Source organism: Abrus precatorius, unplaced genomic scaffold (assembly GCF_003935025.1).
Source record: "Abrus precatorius isolate BTA unplaced genomic scaffold, Abrus_2018 Scaffold8, whole genome shotgun sequence".
In the NCBI taxonomy this organism is placed as follows: Eukaryota; Viridiplantae; Streptophyta; class Magnoliopsida; order Fabales; family Fabaceae; genus Abrus; species Abrus precatorius.
The window spans coordinates 36,320,948-36,342,161 of record NW_020874428.1 but is presented as its reverse complement, the minus strand read 5'-3'; the positions used below and the strand labels follow the sequence as shown (position 1 = coordinate 36,342,161).

At 31.5% G+C, this 21,214-nt stretch overlaps 2 protein-coding genes and 1 non-coding gene across 3 annotated transcripts; 1 reads left to right on the top strand and 2 right to left on the bottom strand.

The window, feature by feature from the left end:
• Positions 1-2,814: 2,814 nt before the first annotated feature.
• Positions 2,815-4,785, top strand: LOC113847630 (transcription factor TCP5-like). Its single transcript, XM_027476851.1, has 2 exons — positions 2,815-2,982; positions 3,397-4,785. The coding sequence occupies exon 2, from the start codon at positions 3,476-3,478 to the stop codon at positions 4,550-4,552; it is 1,077 nt and encodes a 358-aa protein (XP_027332652.1). The 5' UTR covers positions 2,815-2,982; positions 3,397-3,475; the 3' UTR covers positions 4,553-4,785.
• Positions 4,786-10,233: 5,448 nt separating this feature from the next.
• Positions 10,234-10,305, bottom strand: TRNAT-CGU. The gene has a single exon. It is a non-coding gene; the product is annotated as a tRNA-Thr (tRNA).
• Positions 10,306-11,077: 772 nt separating this feature from the next.
• Positions 11,078-16,765, bottom strand: LOC113874802 (protein LONGIFOLIA 1-like). The gene is made up of 6 exons (XM_027513015.1): positions 16,541-16,765; positions 15,713-16,252; positions 15,154-15,224; positions 12,837-14,792; positions 12,565-12,715; positions 11,078-11,957 (listed from the first exon to the last, which is right to left on the bottom strand). The coding sequence occupies exons 2-6, from the start codon at positions 15,855-15,857 to the stop codon at positions 11,155-11,157; spliced, it is 3,126 nt and encodes a 1,041-aa protein (XP_027368816.1). The 5' UTR covers positions 15,858-16,252; positions 16,541-16,765; the 3' UTR covers positions 11,078-11,154.
• Between the last annotated feature and the right edge of the window lie 4,449 nt (positions 16,766-21,214).

Below are 21,214 nucleotides of genomic sequence, written 5' to 3'. Positions count from 1 at the left end.
GAATTTTCACCTTAACTATTGTTGAAACTTGAAACTTACGGAGTTCAGTTGACAAGGTTATAAGCCAACTTAGCTAGAGGTTTGAGTTTAGAACTACACAAAGTTGGTTCAGCTTTTGAGACCAGTAAACAATGACACAGTTGCAGTTACACTGTCTCGATGATGAATGTCTCAATTATTTCGATCGGTGAAGATCCCTATTTTCTAGATATACTGTTTGGTACCCGCATCAAAAAAGAAGATTAATTAGCTAGCTAGGGCTCTTTACTTCTTCTTGTGGCATTTATACTAGACAGGTGTTCTCTTGAAACATATGCTCTTGTGTGTTTTTTAAGAGTAAATTTCAATATTCTCTCAAGTAAGCAATAACAGCATGTTGTCTTTTCCCCATCTTTTCCTTGATCGGCAGGCAACTATTCTTTTATATAAAGATATACACAAGACAACAATTTAATCAGAAAACGGTTTAGGTATAGTATGCCAGATTATGTGTGTGTGTATATATATATATGTAGTTCTGAGCTTCAAGGCCAACATTACTCAAGTTCACAGCGGTGAAAGGAAACTAATTAATTGGATTAGTAATTAGAAGAAATCTTGTAGTGTACACAGGTTGAGTTATTAGCATATATATATATATATATATAAATGTTTTAGGAGAAGTATATGCATCTTAATATTGAAACAATGTACAATTAGATAGCTAATGAAATCTAATTGTTACAGCTAGCGTGATTCATGTACAGACTCCAAATTGTGCTGTGTGCAAATCTCACTGCCATCTGCTTGTGGTCCCTCTATTTTTCCAGCTATAAGTTGAATGGATGCTTTTAAGAACCTAAGTTGGTCCCTCATCTATAGCGCAGCTAGCTATCAGACTCCAACAGCATACATCACAGCTTCTGAAAGCTTATCTGTTAGTTTATTTTTTGTTTTTAGTTACAGTTGATATAACTTTGTTGGTAATTTAAAATATTACGTTATTTTATTTTGTTTCTTATTTTTAAGAATTTATTTAAAAATGTGAAATTAGTTAGCAAAACATTTTCACCATTTTCTTCAAGACATTGAAAATAGAGTAAAATCAATGTATCATTTTTTGTATTTTACACAAAAATATATCAATTGAAAACAAGAACAAAAATCAAATCAAACGAAACGATTATAACTTACCTAGATGAATATCTTCCACAATATATACACATCACATTTGTAATATTGGCTAACTTACCTACATTATATATAGCTTTTTGAAGTTGGATGCAAATCCTAGGGTTATGATCATGAATTAACAATATTGGATATATGAATAATTCTAAAAATTTTCTCTGAAAACAGATACAATATATAATATTATTGTGAAAGCATAACTGGAACAATCCTGTTTTTAAGTTATTTCTTCCTATATGTATAATGGAATTAAATAATCGCTTTCTATTTATATCACATTTTCTCCATTAAAAAAGAATAACATAAATAATTAATCAACTATTAAAAGAGTGTGTTACATTTTAAACAAAAACCTTTTTTAATTGGTTGAGGATAAGGACGAGGATTAAAAACAAGAACATGCGATTTCAATATAATTCAAATCACTTGTTTTCTTTACATGTCTACCTCATCTTTCTCCCAAAATTGAAAAAATGACATGTAAATTTTTTTAAAAAAAAACAATAAAAGAAGAAAATAACAACTAATTAGCATCCCTTAACAAATATTTTTTTGGTTGATATGTATCTTTTAATTTTAATAAAGGAAAAAAGGTTTTATTCCATATATAATACGATTTATGTTCTGTTTTATATGTCGATGGAGAGAAAATAAAGTTTGTTCATAGTTATTGTTTACATAAAAATTTAAGATAATATTAGGTATTATTTTGTATTCATGTAAAAAATTTAAATGTAGTAAGTAAAATATTTATACTAATTAAATAACATAAATTTCAAAGAAAGATTCAATAATCTAAAGTAAATTAGAAAATTTATTAAACATTTTCAATATTTTTATTATGGTCTGTGTATTTTTTTTTTATTAAAATGCTTTATTTTTTTCTTCTTCAAAATAATGTCTCAAGTTACGAATATAATAAAGGTATTCTATTTCCTCATTTTTAGTTTGGCTCAATTTGTCTAGTAAAAAGGGTAATTAATTATTATAAAACAAAATCTCAATTTTAGTTGTTTAAAATCTAATGTATTATTACATTATTTTTTATATTTTCATTATTAAATTAATCATATAATTATTAATATCTTATAAAAAATCAATTCTTTAACTATTTTATTCATCAAAATAATTTTTAAAATATAAAATTTTACCATACATACATACATACATTTGAAAATAAAATATGATACTGACATAAAAATATAGATTTGATTTTTAATTTGTATTTTTTAAGGAGCAATTTATTTGTAAAAGTATTTAAGAACTAATTTAATCATACATTAATATTTCAGAGATTAATTCAGAACTAAAAATAAAAATTCTAAAACTAATGTGATGGCATCTTAATTTTAAATGACTAAATTAAGAATTTAATTATAATTATAATTATAATTGTAAAAGTTAATAATAATCATTGATATTGTTAGTTTGATTGTTCAGTATGTGGTATAAACAAATTGAGGATGTCATCAGTAATGGCAGTTTGGTTAATGGACGTGCCCCTTGACAAGGATGCCGCATGGTCTTAAGTAAAATTATTATTAGTATTTGACTTTAATTTACACGCAACATGATGAGGTAAAATTCCAACCTTTCCTTACAAAAATTCTCAATTATATGTTACATTATTCCTTTGCAGGAAAAAGGTTGAAGTCGAAACTTGAGGTCATATCTACTCAACTAAACATTGAAGAGTTCATTTTGGAAAGACTTGTACGGAGATTCTTCTTCTTCTGCCTCCTCCATTTCTTCTCTCTTTCATGGCTATGTTCAAAACCTTAGAATAACAGTCGCCACACTTTCCTCTCTCACGTAAGTAATTGATCCTTTAACTACTACCATCAACCTTGTATGCTCATGCTTCTACTGATCTTTTCAGTAAAATCTTAATTATGTACACAATTTCCGACCAAACTCATTCTTCTAGCTTCGATTCGGTTTCATTACTATCAATTGAATGAGTAGAACCCTCTTTGCCCTAATTTTCCGGCAATATAACCGATTTCGGCGTAGAACTTCTACTCCTGTTTCTTAATTTCTGATCCGACCCTTACTAATTTTAACTCTCTAATTTATGAATCTGTTCTTTGTGGAACGATTCTTATATATATATAGAAGTTAATTTATAATTTTAGCCATAATTATTTTTAAAAAAAATACTAAAAAGAAGTATAATAATGAGACAAAATTTTCAGGTAACTTCTTTTTCGTTTCATTGTTTATCAGATCGGGTTGCTTGCAGTGAAGGAGAAAAGGTTTTATAGGATGATATGAAGAAGGCAACAATGAGATTATAGCTAAGAAGATGATTGAAAGTTCAAGTAGAGGTTATGAAGGGAACCAACAACAAGAGGGTGAATTCATTAAAATTGAGAAGTTATCCAAGGCACCCTCGACCTCAAGACAATGGTCAGCGTTCAGAAATCCAAGAATTGTGCGTGTCTCACGTTCTATGGGAGGAAAAGATAGGCACAGCAAGGTTTGCACCATTAGGGGACTTAGGGACAGGAGGATTAGGTTGTCTGTACCCACAGCAATTCAGTTATATGATCTTCAAGATAGGCTTGGACTCAACCAACCTAGCAAGGTGGTAGATTGGTTGCTTGAAGCCACCAAATCTGATATTGATAAGCTTCCACCACTTCAAATTCCTCATTATTTTGCTCAATTTCATCAGCAAAACCTATTGCCAGGTACATCTCATCAGTTTTCTCTTGGAGGCTTCTATGATGCTGCAAATTCCACATTTATAAAGGATGGGGGAAATCAAAACCACATGGCAAAGTATTGGGATATTGATTCACTAAAAGGCAAGGAATTAGCTGAAAGTGCGTCCATCTCCCAAAGAGGAAAGTGCTGGATCAAAACAAATGAACAAGAAAATCAAGATGGAGTTGGTGCCGGTACTCATAATAGAGAAGAGTCAGCACAGAGGTTCTTCCCCATTGGAACTAACTCTTCTTTACCTGGTTTGTTAAACAATGCCATGACATATAACTCCTACCACCATTCAGAGCCTTCAACTCTATCTTTATCCCAATTTGGAAGCCATGGATTATTTCCTTCTTATCCAAACAGTGGCAGTGGTGTGCAATTTTCATCTTCTAGCTTGTCTGTACCATCTGGTTCCCAGTTACTTTTTTGCCCACCATCTGCTACACCATCGGCTTTTTACTCAGTGGAAAGTGATCCAAGACAGTCCAACAATAATATTCAGATCTCGAACTCAAGTTCCCAAATCATGATGCCTCATCCTCTCATTCAATCTCTTCATTCAATCAATTCACCTCTAAGACTCCTTCCAACACCGTTTAGTTCCAAGCTTCTTGATTCTGATACTAATAATCGTAGCCCACCAGGTAAGGGTAGTACTCGTTCTTGAAGCTCCTCATCATGCAAACGCTTCATCGGTGGTTTTCTTCATATCAATCAATCAAGACGCTAAAGCACATAGTTTAAAATTTCCACACTCAGCCGTGAAGGTGATTTACCTTTGTAAGTATGGCAATGCTATACAATTACTATACTAATGTTTGAATTAATCCCTGTGGTTGCAATACCTTGTTGACTAACCATTATGAGTACGAGGTATAATAAAAACATTCATAAGTTATGTCGTGTTTATTTTTATAGATTTAATAAATATAAAATTATAATCACGTGTTTTTATCTAATAGTTTGATTTTTTTAAGATAATTAGTATTCATGATATAATATTAGAGTATTTATAACCAAATGGTTTAAAGTTCTATCTTTACCATCAGATGTAGGCTTCTAATATCTGCCCTTCAAAGTCCAAATAGTGCTAGTGTGAAGGGGAGTGTTCGAAGTGTAATATAAAACCATTTCTTAATCTACTAGTTATAACTTTTTAGTTCATGACACTTATCTACACATATATAATCAATTTAGCCTAAGTTTCTACACAGTTTAATTGTAATAATCATTAAAAAAAAAAAAAAACTATCCCACGAAACTATAAAAAATGTTTATCAAAGTAAGTTAATTCAAAATTCACTCTTAAAGTGTGTGTAGAATAAGAAATTAAATATTGTAAAGAGTTATGAGTTTTTCTTAATTAATGCATATATTTGAGTTAGACTCTCTATGTTCTTAAAAAATTATAATAATTAGTATTTTCATTGAGTACTAAGTTAAAGAAAAAGACTACTTATATATTTGATTAAAATGTAATGTATTGAATTCGTGAAAAACCACAAAAAAAGTTACTACTAATTAAACTATCATGTGTATGTCAGCTTTTTATAAAGGATGACAATACTATAAATTTTATATTAAGTAAAATAAGAATTTCAACTTTAATCATAAAACTCTCTTATCTAAAAGGTAGTCTCATAATATTATAAAGTAGAATCTTTTTGTGTGTCTAGTTTGTAGTAGTATATATGCGCGCATGACGGTTGGGATTATTTTTCACAGCCTACAATAAGCTAAAATTTCATTATGGCCACTGTATACAACGCATAATGTAGCTTGAAAATAATACAATAATATGCAATTAATGTAGCTCACAGCTAACATATACAAGTATGTGTTGTTGCTTTAACTTGGTAGTACTCTCCTACATATATACCTGCAGTCCTCTCACTTCTCACTCATGTTTATAGCTAATAGTAGCATCGCTCTTATTATCAAAATTTTCCAAATGATTCCACATGACTGGTTGAGCGTACTTCTTTTATTTTATTTAGTACTACTTAACGTTGTTTTGAACTTTCCTAGTATGTATTGCTTTCTGGTACGATTTGACCAAGGAGATGTTCTAATGACACGGGAAAATCAATCCCAAGACATGAATAATAATGCATGCATATATTGCACAAGAGTCCAAATAAGCAGTTTGACTGAGCGTTGGTTAAGCTTTACTAGAATTAAGTGTTATTTAATTTTGAGAATGTCACGTTCAAGTCAAGACCAATACCAAGGACATGAATAATGATACGATTGAGATCTGAATAATGCAGAGGCTAATAGTAAGTAGTTATGTCTATATATGTGTGTATTTATTTCGGGCCAGCGTTTAATTTCGTCAGTTGCATTACATAGAGAAACACAATGCGAATTGGTTTCTGTTGTTAGACAAACTGTGACTTCTGACATTGTTAGAGGTAACATGAAGTCAAAATTTTGTGTTCTGAAGGTAATATACCTTGAAAACATCATTCTGCTGATCGAGTATGACAAGTTTAACTAACCACAGATGCATATATTATATATTATGGTTTTGTCTCGCAAATATGTGAAATGGTAGGTCTGTTGTTTTGTTATAAATCTGTTCTTGGTCCCTGGATGCTTGGTTTCCATTTCTTTACTATCACATGGTAGAAACGAAAAGCAATTATAAAAAAAAAACTTTATTGCAAATTTTTTTTCTGTTAAGTGAAGGACTTAATTTCAACAATTAAAAAAATTAGAGAAATTCAATATAAATAAATAAAATTAGAAGAATTATTTTTTTTGTAAATTAAAGTATAGAAATTAAAGTGTAATTAAACATAAAATAATTGAAAAAGTCTTGTTTGGAGTTACAATTTTGAAAGCACTGGCGCGTCGAGTTACAGGAAGAATGCAAGACAAGTAAATTTCTTTTCTGAAAAAGATAAAAGGAGAGGCCAAGGCATTCTCCAACACTATACTTGGAAATCACTGAAAAATATAGAAGTTTCATTCAGTATATATAGGCTATCGTAACTAACATGCGTTTGGAAATTACATGCAGTATCATTAATTATATAGAAATTTCATGCCGTTTATATTGCTGGTTTGCATTATAATTAACGTGCATTTAGGAAAGATGCATCGTGAACTGTCGCAAATTTCATAAAGAATGCCATTGTAAGTCATGATATAGTGTATATGTATAGCTCTTTTTTAATCTGTTATTTGAATCATTCGAAATTAATACTATTATATATATATTCAAGATATAAAAAGTACCATCAAATATTAAACATTTTTCTAAAATCTCATATTTTAATAGGGTTTCAAATTAAAGTCCAACTAAGTATTCAACTAAAACTGAAAAATTGATGAAGGACATGAAATTCTTACGTGGAAAACTGTAATTAAGTAGTGCTGTCATTGCAAGTAAAGAGGCTACTTTTGCCAGCATAAGTTGTGATCCTCAAACCACAACTTTCTGCGTACTAAATGTTTAATAATTGATAAATATGAGGGGAACAAATTTAAATTTGACAAATATATGACGAAATTATACGCAATATTCATTGACAAACAACTTTTGGAGCCTTTGTTAAATGAGTTCCTGGATAATTTCTCTCTCATGCATGCAACTAGCAATGCATGCCGCGCGATCCAACGTGATAAGAGTAAAGACAATGAACAGAGGCTAATGGAATTAATGCAACCACACACAGCCCTCTTCAAATTAAATATTAATCAGCAGTAAAACATCTAGAATTAGCTCTAAAATATTAGAAAAAGATCATGAATAATGGCTACAACCCAAAGATCTCCCTCTATATCTCTTGTATTATATAGTTCGAAATAAGCATAAACCCAATCTATCTTCATCTTTGTACCCTCTTTAACAGCATATTGATGAAGGGCATGGAACTGATAGAAGCATATCCTTCTACACAAAGTGAAAAAGTGAGAAAATGTTTTAGAATCTACAGTTATTCTGACCATGAAAAGGAAGCAACGTAAAATCACAAGCAGAGACTGAATTTGAAAGCAGTCTCTGCTGCCTGTAGACAATAATATATCACAAGATCCAAGATAAATTAAAGTTGCTGCAAGTTGGGTTTTTAAAGGTGGTATCAAAGAAAAACACCAAAAGTTTTATACGCCAGTGGTCCACATTCTAAGGTTTTAAAACTAAGAAAGGAAATTGGAAAACAATTAAGACGAGACAGTTACATTTATAGATATGATTTAATTTTCTTACAGTGGTTAGCAGTGTCAGTGGAGTTTGGTGTGTCGCATTACCCTCGACTTAATTCATATTGTGATCATTTGACTGATACTAATTCAAATTTTCTCTTTTTTATTTTTTTATTATTGAAAGTTAAAATTCAGGTAAATTTTATTATATGAAATTTGGATCTTTTAATTTATTCTTTTATAAAAATAAATAATATTTTTTCTAAAAAAGGTGTACGTCTATATCACTTGCTAACAGTTTTATTAAAAGATTAAAATATTACTACTAGTAATATTTCAATATATCAGTTACTTAAAAGGACTAAAAAAAATATTTTGTAAAAAATTAAAAATTATATTTTAACAAAAAATTTATAGAAGTTAAATATAAATTATATAACTTTTATAGAGACTAAACACTTAATTAAACCATATAATAAATATATACTTTATTATTATTACTTTTATTTATAGATGTTTAAATTTGGTCCTAAAAATTAAAATAAAAAAAATCGTAAAAATATTACCCTGCCCATTTAAGAGTGGGTCAGCAAAGTTTGATCATCATATATTCATAAATATTTTGAAGTGTTCTCAAAGCCTTATACAAAAAAAAAAAGTGAGATTGATAAAATAAATGAGATGGGTTAAATTTATTTTGTCAGTATGTTAAATTAAAATATAAAATATAAACTTTATAAATTAAAATACATATTTTTATTAAAAATAAATATTCTATTATATTTAATAAAGATAAATTAAAAAGATAAAAAAAATTAAGAAATCTAAAAATGAGTTACTACCACATTAGTAGGTGAGAGACCTATAAAAATATTTTAATACTCAAGTTACTGTTTTTATTAGCTGAGAATAAAATATATAAATCTCACATAATGAAGTCAGTTTGGTTATATAGGCTTAGATGCAGGTGATACAATTAAGTTACTGTAGCAAAGCCTTATGATACAAGCTAGCATGACATAACTGAAGAAAGTTCACATTTTTTGAGGTGATACATCGTTAGACAATTTTAACTTTAAAAAATGTACGTAAAAAATTATAAAAGGAATAATTTTATTAAATATTTTACTTTTTAGATAATTTTTTTATAATATAAAAGTTAATTATTGAAAATTTAATTTAAGGTCTAAATAAGTATTTTGATAAGTTATATAATATAAATTTAATTTCTATAAAATATTTTGTTAAGACTTGGTTTTATTTTTTTTATGAACTATTATTTGTAGTATCTCTAATTAATATAATATAACAAAAATTTAACACTCGACAGTATCTTAATTAATGGACCATGTTAATTAAAAGGACTGAAAATAATATATAATTTGCAAAAAAAAAGTAAAAATTATATTCTAATAAAAAAATTATACGAACTTGAACTTAATCTAAATTATGCAATTTTTATAGAGGTAAATAAGTAATCCTTTTATCATGTACTAATAACAATTATAAAATACTAATTTTACGATATCATAAAAGAAACTACAATAGGTATTTGTTTCTTTTTCAAGGCTATCTATCAACGGGTACGGTCCACCTCTCATTCTGTCATAAACCCTTTGTGAGAAAAAAGTCCATAATAGTAACATCAATTCATAATGATAATATAAAATCACATATAAAGACAAAGAAATGTTTTATAATGCATATAATGCATTGACCATAATCCATATATAGGAGTTCTAATAAACCATGGAAAGAAGAACAGATAAGAATAAATATCTGTGGCACTTTTGTAGGTAAGTTTTGCATGCGCTTTGTAGGCGTGCAGAAGTGTACGTCGATGCCTTGCCTACAAACAAAATTTAGAGGTCCTGTGGTCCTATCTATTCATTATGGTGCCCATTGGATAAGGGACCACTTTGGGTAATTGGCTACCCTTCACTTCTTTCTTTTGTTCCCTCAAATTTCAGAAATAGAAAAATGTAAACAACCTTTTACATTTCCAATTGTATTATCATAGAAAAGACCAGCGACTCACTCATGAATTCAATTCTTCTTTTTTGGGCTGTGCAAGGAGCCCAATCCATTCACCATCCTCTTCACGTTTAGGCTTCATTATACCCAACAACAACAAAAAAAAAAACAGAAGCTTAATATGTCCCATGAAATTGGATACTCGAAATAGAAAACGATAAAAGCCCCCGGCGAGGATCGAACTCGCGACCTTTCGCTTACGAAGCGAACGCACTACCACTATGCTACGGAGGCAGGCTGTTAAGGTTTTGATACATTTATTATAATACCAATTGAAATGATTCTTTCTCATGCGTGAATTCTTGGCCAAAGCTGGCCATATCTAAATTATGCCGAATTTGCACCAAACTTCTTATTTTAATTTTTTAAATTTAATATTCATTTAATAAAATGTAAACACATTGATTTGTATTCGTACGTGTTGTAGGACGTAGGAGTTGGGACGTATTCTCTCATACCCAACTTACTATATATGTTTTTTAATTTTTAAAATTAATTTTATCTTTTTCAACTCCAAGAAGTCCCTACAACATTAGTTCTCGGAAGTTTCATCTAGCTAGCGCAACTTTCAGTGAAGTTGGTTCTATAGCCACATTCTGGGCTAATGCCTTCAGATTGATGACTATGGATTATTGAAGGTGACTACTAAAGTGAGTAGTAGAATTTGGTTTACCAATGCTTTTACACGAGTGTACCATATTTTATTTTTAAAGGGACAAGGACTTTAGGCCCTTTTGTTGGTCTAGAATATGAAATCTTTCAAGAGAACATGCATGGCATTTCCCAGTTGTTTTCTCCACTTTCATTGAGGAGTGCAGCATCTAATACCTGCAAGGCAATGAAGTTGGTAGCCTTCAAGATGACAAACACAATATCAAGAGACAAAGTCACACAGATGTTACACAATGAAGTTTTAAGAATTTTTATGATATAAATCTGAAAAGCTACTTGCTTCACAACTTAGCAAAAGTAATCAAAGCACTCAATCTGCAAACTAATATGGCTTGATACAAAAAAATTATACGTAAATGACAATAAATTGATGGATTCTAGATTAGCGAAAAAGGTAACAAAAGGATTGAACTACTTTCCAAATAGCTTGTGGCGCCTACCCAACTTCACTCTCAAACAAGCTGCTTCACCGATCACAATCTCATCAACTAAGTCCCTAAATATCATTCTCTCAACATCCAACACAAACCCAGGTATTTCACCATGGAAATTTGTCCACATTTCTGAGTGAGGCATCACATCTTCCCACAGCATACTTTTTAGTCCATCCCCTTCATCTTCTAAACTACATTCTAGCTTCTTAGATTGAAGTTTTTCTATCTCAAAGCAAAGTTCTTTAAGCAGCTTTTGTGCACTGAGGATTTTCTTTGTCCGTTTATGCCTCATCCATGGGTCAAGAGAAGAGCCTAATTTTACACCAAGAATCTCATTCACAGTATCAAAGATGAGTTTCCTGTGAAACTTCTTTATATTTAGCTTCATGTAAGCAACTTTTTCTTCTTTTGAAAGCAAAGTACTTAACTTGGTTTGCTCCAACACTAGGAATAACTCAGGGTTAATGGGATAACCTGATGAGTGATGTTGAAATGTCAGCAATTCAGAACTCAGATCTCTCAGTAATAGACCTGAAACTAATAGTATTTCAGAGATGTATCTGTGGTCTGGATTTGTATTTTCACAAAGGGAAGCTATGTAATCGATTCTAGTTTCATCATGACTTGAGTTTAGCTGTCTGAGCTTTTGAACAAGGCGATCTATGCTTTGCAATTTCTCGCGGTTGATCTCTCCATTTCCTGTGTGGTTAACTAAGAAGCCATCTGCACGGTTCCACTGATCTGTATGCTCATTTTCTTTAGATTCTTGAGCATCACCAGCTGCAGCATTTGAGTTTATAGTTAAGTAGTGTAATGAAATAAATAAAAACTTACACATTATTTTGGACTATTACAGGTGAAAAACACGAATTAAATTTTCCGTCTTTAGTCAGTGCTTGCTGCTAAATTTTCAAAATGATACAGTTTATGCAAGGAAGAATATATGAAGCCCAACATGGTACCTTAAATGTTATGCTTATCACAATTGCCTAATTTTGGTCATGCAGACTTGAACGTTACTTAATAAGGCTGGCTACAAAACAGAAATTCAGCGGCTAAAAGGAGCATAGTTAAGCATCATCATGATCTATGTGACAAATCTGACATTTATTTTGAAGTGTTAGTACAATATAAGCATGATCAACCCTCAAGTTATTCTCAGCCCCTCATAAAAAGGATTTTCAATCTCTTACACGTGGAACCATTTCAAATAGAATAGGACCAAGAGTTCTTTATACTTAAAGCTGTAATCAATCTTGATGCTGAATATTTAGTCAAACTCAACCAATAATTTGTCTTATTTTATTGCACTCAATACGAAGTATAGTCATCACAGATAATCTGGCTCTCAATTTTTTTTTATCCTTGTTTGGAAGAAAAACATTACCTTTATGAGCATTGGATATAAGCCTTACTGGGGACGGCATATCATATTTGTACACTGAGGCATCAAGAACTGAAACCGGGCTTGGATGATCAGGGGCATCTGTTGCAAGTTCTACAATTGACTCATCCTCATCCCACCTCCGAGTTGATTTCTGAAAAATTAAGTAAAATAATATCAACATATAATTGGAATATGTTACTACCAACATTTTCAATTTCCTCATAAGCTTTAATCAGAAAGCTTGAATCAAAAGAGATCATCACAGTCCTTACCTTCTGCATTGATCCTGAAACCAAATGCTCAATAGCCTTCATAGACGGGTTCTGGCAATCAATAATTTCAGCAGATTGTGAATTGCTGGTGTCTTCAATATCCATCTTCGAGTCAACTGTAATACTATCTGATTGAAGAGACATTTCATCCCACTGGCAACTTAAACTTCTCAATTCATTGCTAGTCTCACTAAGTTGGTCATCAATGTATTGTGAACTAGGGACTTTACGTCTCAGTTTTCGACCGGGAGAACCTGATTCTGTTGTCTGCTTACAGGATTGCTTTCTGGATTTATTTAAATCTGATGGTGGTGTATTAAGCCGAGATTTTCTTGGGCTCACTGATCCTGAGTTCTTTTCCGACCTTGGTTGAGATTGCGCTGATTTTATAGCCTTGCACTTGCTACTACTTGCTTTCTTTTCACTAAAATTGGTAGGAGAGTCCTTGTGACTACTTCTAAGAGACTGATCTTTTTCTATTCGACCGAAAACTGTCCTCTTTTTATCATGTGCATGCACACCACTACTCTGAAGTGTATGGGAATCAGAATGTCCTTCAATTTGAAAGATTGAAGAAGCAGAAATTCCAGTTTTCTCAGTATGTTTTTCTGGTTTCATGATCACAATTGGCGATTCTAAAGTCTTTGCTGAGTCAGATCCTCTGATTATTTGTTGCCTTACTGACACCGAATCATGAATTAGAGTCGGTTTTGGTTCATTGTATCTTTTATTTCCATCAACATTTGAAGTTTGTTCTTCTTTTCTGGCCTCTAGCAGCCCTTTTACTTGCATTGCTTCCAGTATCTGTTTGAGTGCTCTGAGATCCCTTCTTGATTGTTTAAATTCAAGATCACTCAATCTCTTCTCAATATCACTATAAACTGAAGGAAATGAATCTTCTGGTGTTATTGTTGTAGCTTTTATGGTCCTGGAAGTTTGTTTCTGAGAGCTTTGGTTTCCATCCTGCAGTTTCCATGGTGCTGGTTCAACAGGAAGCCTTGAACTTGAGATTGGTTTCACAACCAAATCATGATTCTTCCAACGCGGAGAAGTTGGGTCTTTCACTGAGCTTTTAGCAGAATCAGAAACTCGAAGCGGCATGATGAGTCCATCTTTTGAACACTGATCATTTCCTTGAGTTGAGCCAGTTTCACTCAAACTTGACTTAGTATCACTGGCCAAATATGATTCTGGCAATGGTTCCAAGCCCATCAATTTTGCTACAACACTAGGTGGCCGGCTTCGGGTTGCTGAAGGCTGTTGTTGACTAGAAATGTTGTCAAATGAGTTGGAAGCACCACTTGTATTGAAATTTCTTGAGAGGTTAGTGGGTTTTGAATTAGAGCTGTGTGCGCGCCAAGCACCTTCCCTACTGTCCAGAGAAAGTCTAGGAAGCTCTTTTAGCTTTGGTGGGCATTTGGTAGAATCATGTGATTCAAAAGATATACCACTAGTTTCTCTTCCATCATATGAAAATCTAGGAGCATCCTTTGAGATGGAATACCAATGTTGATCTTTGACTTCATATGATAATCTTGGAAGTTCTCTAGATTCAACATAATGCCAAGGTGCTTCTCTAAGTTTAGCAAGGACTTGGAGAGACTGCTTTAGATCAATAGGCACACTTTGTTTTCCGTTGATAGATTTGGACAACTGAAGAGGTCTTGAGATATCCTTATCATTGGATAGTCCTCTGGCCTCCCTATACATTGAGTCCTTCACCGCGTCCCTCAGGTCAAGGGAGTGACATCCTATATGCGGAGAGATACTTGTTTGGTTCATAACTGGCTCCTTCATCGGAGTTTCACGAAAAACAATTCGTTCAAAGGGTGCATCAGCCCGAGCTTTGTAGCTCAGAGAGGATATTGATGATGAACAAGAAGAAGAGAACGAGGGTCTTGATGATTCTGTTGAAATTCTTTGTTTTTCACTCACACTATTGCTTAATCTCATATCCTGAAATAAATCACAGAGTTGCATAACTTCAGTTCCATTCAAACACTTGCAGTTCAGACAAGATGGTAGTTTCAGTACATTGCGATCACAAGGTAAAAAAGAAAAAAAGAATTGAAGTCTGTGAATTAAGAAGAAGAAATAAACAGAATATAGTAAATCTTGAAAACAATTTTAAGGAAGTAACAAATGATTCTTCGCCTTTAACATTAGACTCTAGTAAATAGTACAATTGACTCATACATAACCCAAATTTTGATCTGGTAACAAAACTTCCATTCCTCAAATTGAAATATTTTACTAAAGAAATTTTGAACAGTAAAACAGTAGATAATTTGAGAAATGTGAAAAGGAATGTTCTTACCGCTGCTGATTGTCGATGGTGTATGCTATTAGAACCTCTTTCCCGGCTGTCACAATTGAAGTGGGAATTATCTATAAAGAAATCAGAAGTGTTAGATTTGAATATTGACTCTAATGAAATGGAAACATATGGCTGACAACCAACGACACTAAATGGTTCAAAGGTCGTGAGCATATCTCTTCAAGTAGGCCTAATCTACTGCTACATACAAAATATTCAACGAACTTCAAGATTTGATAAATAAGTATTACAAGAACCTTAGCCACATGAATGCAGAGCAAACCTGCAAACTGAAAAATGAAAAATTGCAAACCCCCACATTCCAAACATACGAAAAGACAAGTGAAAAATGGCCGACATAGACAAAAGGTCTTGAAACCAAGACAAGATATAAGTATTCTTGTGATTAGTCAACTTTTGCAAACATTCTAGTGAAAAAGACATCTGAGATTGATGAGGGGAAAAATTAGAAAATTAAAAAAAAAATCAAATTATCATCAAAAGCATGCTCAAATAAACTAAATTACTAAAATTGAACAAGTAACTGGTGAAGGATTACCAGGAGGATGCCTCTTCTGGCTAACGCGGTGAGCAGTAATAATATGGTGACGATCAATGAGTTGGCAAATCCCAGTCATGCATCCTATCTGCTTTTGCAAATTTGGGTTATCATCTGCTAAAGAATGTAGGAACTTTGCAGACATATCTACCTCTTTTTTTCCAATTAAACTCAACTTCTCAACTACCACAATCAATTACAATTACTCCCTCTTCATAAAAGTTTTATCATTTGTTACACTCAGATCTACAAACGCAAGACAACTACTCAAACTGCAAACACTTTCTGAAAGGTTGCAGATTCTAATAATACAACATAGAATCCAGGATTTTAGACAGCTCAAGGGGGTCCCTTGTGTTTAATGATGAGTAAATGAACCTCCTTTCTCTTCCTTTACACACGCAAATTTAGTCCAGGCCATACTTCATGATGAGTTGAACCTGATAACTACAAGTCAATGGGATGGTGAGCAAGTTTCCACATTTATGTAGTTTCATATGCAGCATCCAGAAAGAAGTTACTTCCAATTTCCATCCTCAGCTGCAAACAAACAACATCATTGCTAAATTACGAGACCATTGTCAATATTTCATACTAAATATTTTCCAGCTGATTTCATTTAGTATAGAATTGTCTCCTTACAAAATATGAAAGAAAATTTTTGCCGACAGAACAGCTATTCCAAAAATTTCCAACTACGACTTATATAATAGCCTTCTTTTAGTATTGGGTTTCACATTAAGGAAAAACTGAGCATCAATTTGTATGATAATTAGCAAAACAAAAGCCAAACTCAACATATGCACAAAAAAAGCAGACTTGAACCACCTAAACGAAACTACTTCCAATATTGTAGACTGCAAATGAATATATGCAGATCCAAGAAGAATTCTGCTAATACTTTCTCCCTAGTCCTTAGTGAAGAAATGGAGAATCATCAAAATGTGCAACCACCTCAGAGCTGGAGCAGGAATTTCATTCTATAATTTATATATTCTCACAGCTAAAGACAAAAAAGGGTGAGAAATGTTCTATTGGGTCAATAGTCCTCAAGGCTCAATCTCACAAATCCATATGTATGGGGTTAAGATGTGTGGGCCTGGAGGCGTCTGTATGTGCATGTGATATGACATGGCTAATTTGCTAGAATAGAGAGTGAGATTGCTACTAACTGCTTCATTGGATTCACGTTTAAATGATCGTAGATTTACGTTTACTTTAACGCTACTAATTATAACTTGTGCGTGGGAGTCACCCTCGAATTATTTTCAATGTGTTTCCAATCATACACTAATGCAATGCAATAGTACATAGGTCTAACTCTAAACTGTAGTGAGTTGAGTGAGTGGGGGAAGGTGAGTTGATTTAAAAGTACTGAAAAGGTTGAACTGGATGCATTCCAAATTGCATTTTGCCAAACTTTATAGAAAAATTCTCAATTTATATGGATATATTTATTATTATAGATAATAATTTTGTACAATGACAAGTGCCGTGTGTGAACTTCTCTCTCTCTCTCTCTCATTTTAAAAAATAATAATTTAAAAAAAAAAATTGTAACAATTAAATACATTCATTGTCACAATTATAATTACAACGAATCAAATAAATTAAAACATAATGACAACTTTTTGCATCATTCAATAATAAAATAATTGCCACTTACAGACACGGTTGCTTGGAAAGAGCTCAAAAAGTTTTGGTTCCTTAACCTACTACATGATTTAGCATATCTTGACCAGCTGAAAACAGTTCTCGAGGAGAAAACACAAGTGGAGTATGTGTTAGTTTCCAAAAGCTAAAAAGGGAGAAGGGAGAAGGGAGAAAGAAATCCATACAACCTGAAAGATGATGCAATTTGTCTCTCTTTTTTCTGAGCCAAATATTTTTTTCAAAAATAAATAAACCATGAGAAACATCCCTTCTCATGTAGGATCAACACATCCATTAAACTGATTATTTAAACACCCAAAATCTGAAACCCATTGCAGATTTTAACTCTAAATAAATCATAGTCTAAACAATCAAAAGAGAATCCAAGATGACAGCCATTGAGCCAATAACTGATGGAAGTATCATTGTCAAGCTGATAAATGTTACAAACATTCACATTCACTATATTTTTATATAATAGATAAACTTCGGTCTATTGAGATTCTGATAGAAATTTAGATTGCAATCAAGCTATAAAGTGATTGGTTTTTCTTTGTACTTCTGTATATATTTATCAGTTATCTCACATATGATGGATCGATGATGAGTTTAATGCAATTATTTTGTCATTGACTGTTAATTAATTAATTAATTAAAAGAATCACCATACATGGAGGCCATCACGAATTAATTTACAACTAACACCGGAAATTCTCAATAAAGCATTTTCACAAGGTCAAGTCAATGATGCATCCGCATATTATATATGCAGACATGCAATCATACATATATAGCGTGCATATGATAACACAAAATAATGAAATATGCATTGGATATATTCAGTATGTTCCATAGCGTGCATATTTTCCATTGCTGCTATGCACCACTTTACTTATTCTTATTCTGAGCATAAGAAAGAATGGACATTGAGTCCCGAGTCCAATGGGTCCTGTCGTCAGAAAAATCCAAAGGGTTACTTTGCTTTAACGCGACATATGTGCAACACCCTTCACCAAAAGTAAACATGGCATATATACACGAAACATGATCGATATTGATCAAGAACTACTGTGATCATATCATTCATAATAAACTCTGCCTGCTTATGGAATTAAGAAAAATAATTCATCATACTAGTGTTCTTTTATTGAAATTGCTCTTATTCAATTATTTTCTATAAAATTAACATGATTATTTCTTGAGTTTTGTTAATTGTAACTCATGAGGCTGAGTTTAAATATCTAAAAACAGTAATTTTACATTGAAAAAACATATTTGCTATTCTAAAATTATAAAAGTATGACAAATAATTTTTTAATAAAAAAAAGTTATTACTTTTGGGTACTTAAATCAGTTTTAAAAAGCTGAAATTAAGAGAATGTTTGATTTTTTTAGAATAGTTTTTTGTTTTAAAAAATAAAATATAGTATAAATTTGTATTATATTTTACTTCTAAAAAACATAAATTTTTTAAAAAAAGAAAATCAAACATGTCCTAATATTTTTTCTCATTAGAATCTAATAAATATTTTGGATTCAGATTGTATTTGGAGCTAGATTAAAAAACAGTAAAAATAAGTAATCATTTATTCAAAATTAAAATCATGAACTTATATTATGGAGATCAATGGCCTAGCTAAGTTGGCATGATACATCTGTATTTTGCAGAATGGATAGATGATATACATCCCATTGCAAATAGTTTATGTTATATGCACGCGGCCATGAAGATCATAAACTTTGCATTGATGTATAGTACCTACGGTGGCTGCTTCACTTATCGTCTAGCAATTGAAAGTGATAGTGATTATATAGGGACAATGAATGATTCGGGCTATCAATTGAACCCCACATCCATAAAGTGAAGGATTTCACATGTGTGCCAAGCTCCATCAAAATAGCAGCACCAACCAACTAACCTATCTCAATCATCTATGAAGTAACATATATTACTCGTAACGCTCTTTGATTGGCACATTGCACCTTACATTTTGGAAGGACACACCTACGGCTACCAATAATCATCGTGTGTTACTACGTAGGCCCTTCAATTAGGGAAATACTCATATGCAAAACCAAAAGATTAGTTTATCCAATTGTGTGAAAATCGTGACGTGAGAGCCTATATTTCCCAAAAAGTGTAACAGATTGGGTAACCATGAAACCAAGCATAAAAGGGAAATTCGAATGATTCATTTTGGTTTTTTGATTAGAAGTAAAGTGGCAGCAGCTGAATACATGGTTCGGCTTCTTCTTCTTCCATTGTTGAGCCTTAGGAAAAATTATGAAAGGGAAGTAGTTTGAGACTCCATTATGCAAATAAAGAAGCACCGTCAAAATAATTTGGTTCTGCGGTTCATAACCATATGTTTCTTGTGTTAAGGACAGTTAAGAAATTTATGTAAATTTTTTTGTTAGAAATTCGATAAAATTACATTAAAAGCCAGAATGTAGTATAATTTTTTTTTAACAAGTATTGAAGTATTAGTTAACATTCTCTCTCTCTCTCTCTCTCTCTCTTAACAGAATAGGTTTCATGTAAGTTTTATTAAATAATATTGGTTTATATTTTATCTAATGAAATTGCATGCTTGCCGCTTATTAAAAGTTGGAATATATTGAAAAGAATATTAAAAATATATTTTTAAAATTTTTGGTTAAATTTGGTTAAAAAATTTATTTTATATTTTAGTTATAAAATATAACAAACAAAATATTTTGCAATATTATATATATATATATATAATATTGCATATAATATTAGTTAAAATAACACAATTATATAAAATAATACGTGTAATATTAATATTTATTTTAAATTTAACATATACATGCGGTCTAAACTAACAAAATAACACATAACTATTGGACCCAATCTTTGTTGTAAATAACATGCAAGTATTGGATAGGATGGATAATTGTGTCCATATTTATTTTTTATATTTTTTTTGCAAGCAAACCATATCTTAAACATGTAATTTTGCTTTCAATGTTCATTTATAACAACTATGACACCCTTCATTTTTATTGATTTTTCTTTTCCTATCACGTCATATTATTCATCCATTACTCTCTTCTTTATTCTTATCTTTCTTAAGACATAAACATCCTAGAAAGATGTATACCAAATATTTTGTCATTTATAATTTATATATTTTATTTTCTTACACGGTCTTAAGATTTGACTTATAATAATAGAAAATCATGGATCATTACGTATTGAATGACTAAAACATAAGGAGGTGCATGTATTTTTTTAATGCAAAATTGCAATTTTTATTTCTTCCTTTCTTGTAAATTTTCTCTTGATTTGACATACCGTTGATACGATTTTAAAAGTAAGCTACCATCGGGCTCGTGTAGAAGCTACGCAACGACATCATAGGTAGCTTCAGGGAATGTTTGAAATAAAAGACAATCGATATGGTACCCGTGACATGCTTTGTTAGCCTTCTCTTCAACTGTATTTAACATTTTCCAATTTCTTGACAGTGCAATTAATATTGCAAATGATAATTATGTCATATAAGGTTGCTTACACAACAATAATATGACAACCGTTAAATAGGATTTAGTTTTGTTCCTTCAATGAAATATTTGACGACAAACGTTAGACATTGAATCAAAGCTCAAAAAAGGTTAAGTCAATAAGATTTAGATAACATCTAGATGGTAATTGAAATGCCAGGTATCCAAATTAGGTCTGTATTTGTAGCACATGCCAAGTTGAAGAAATTAGATAGAAAATTATATCAACTAACATTGTTTAATTAATGAGTTGGGTAAGGAGAATACACCAAACATACCTAAGTTTTTTTCATTCATAGTTGAGTCAATTCCAATTTTGAT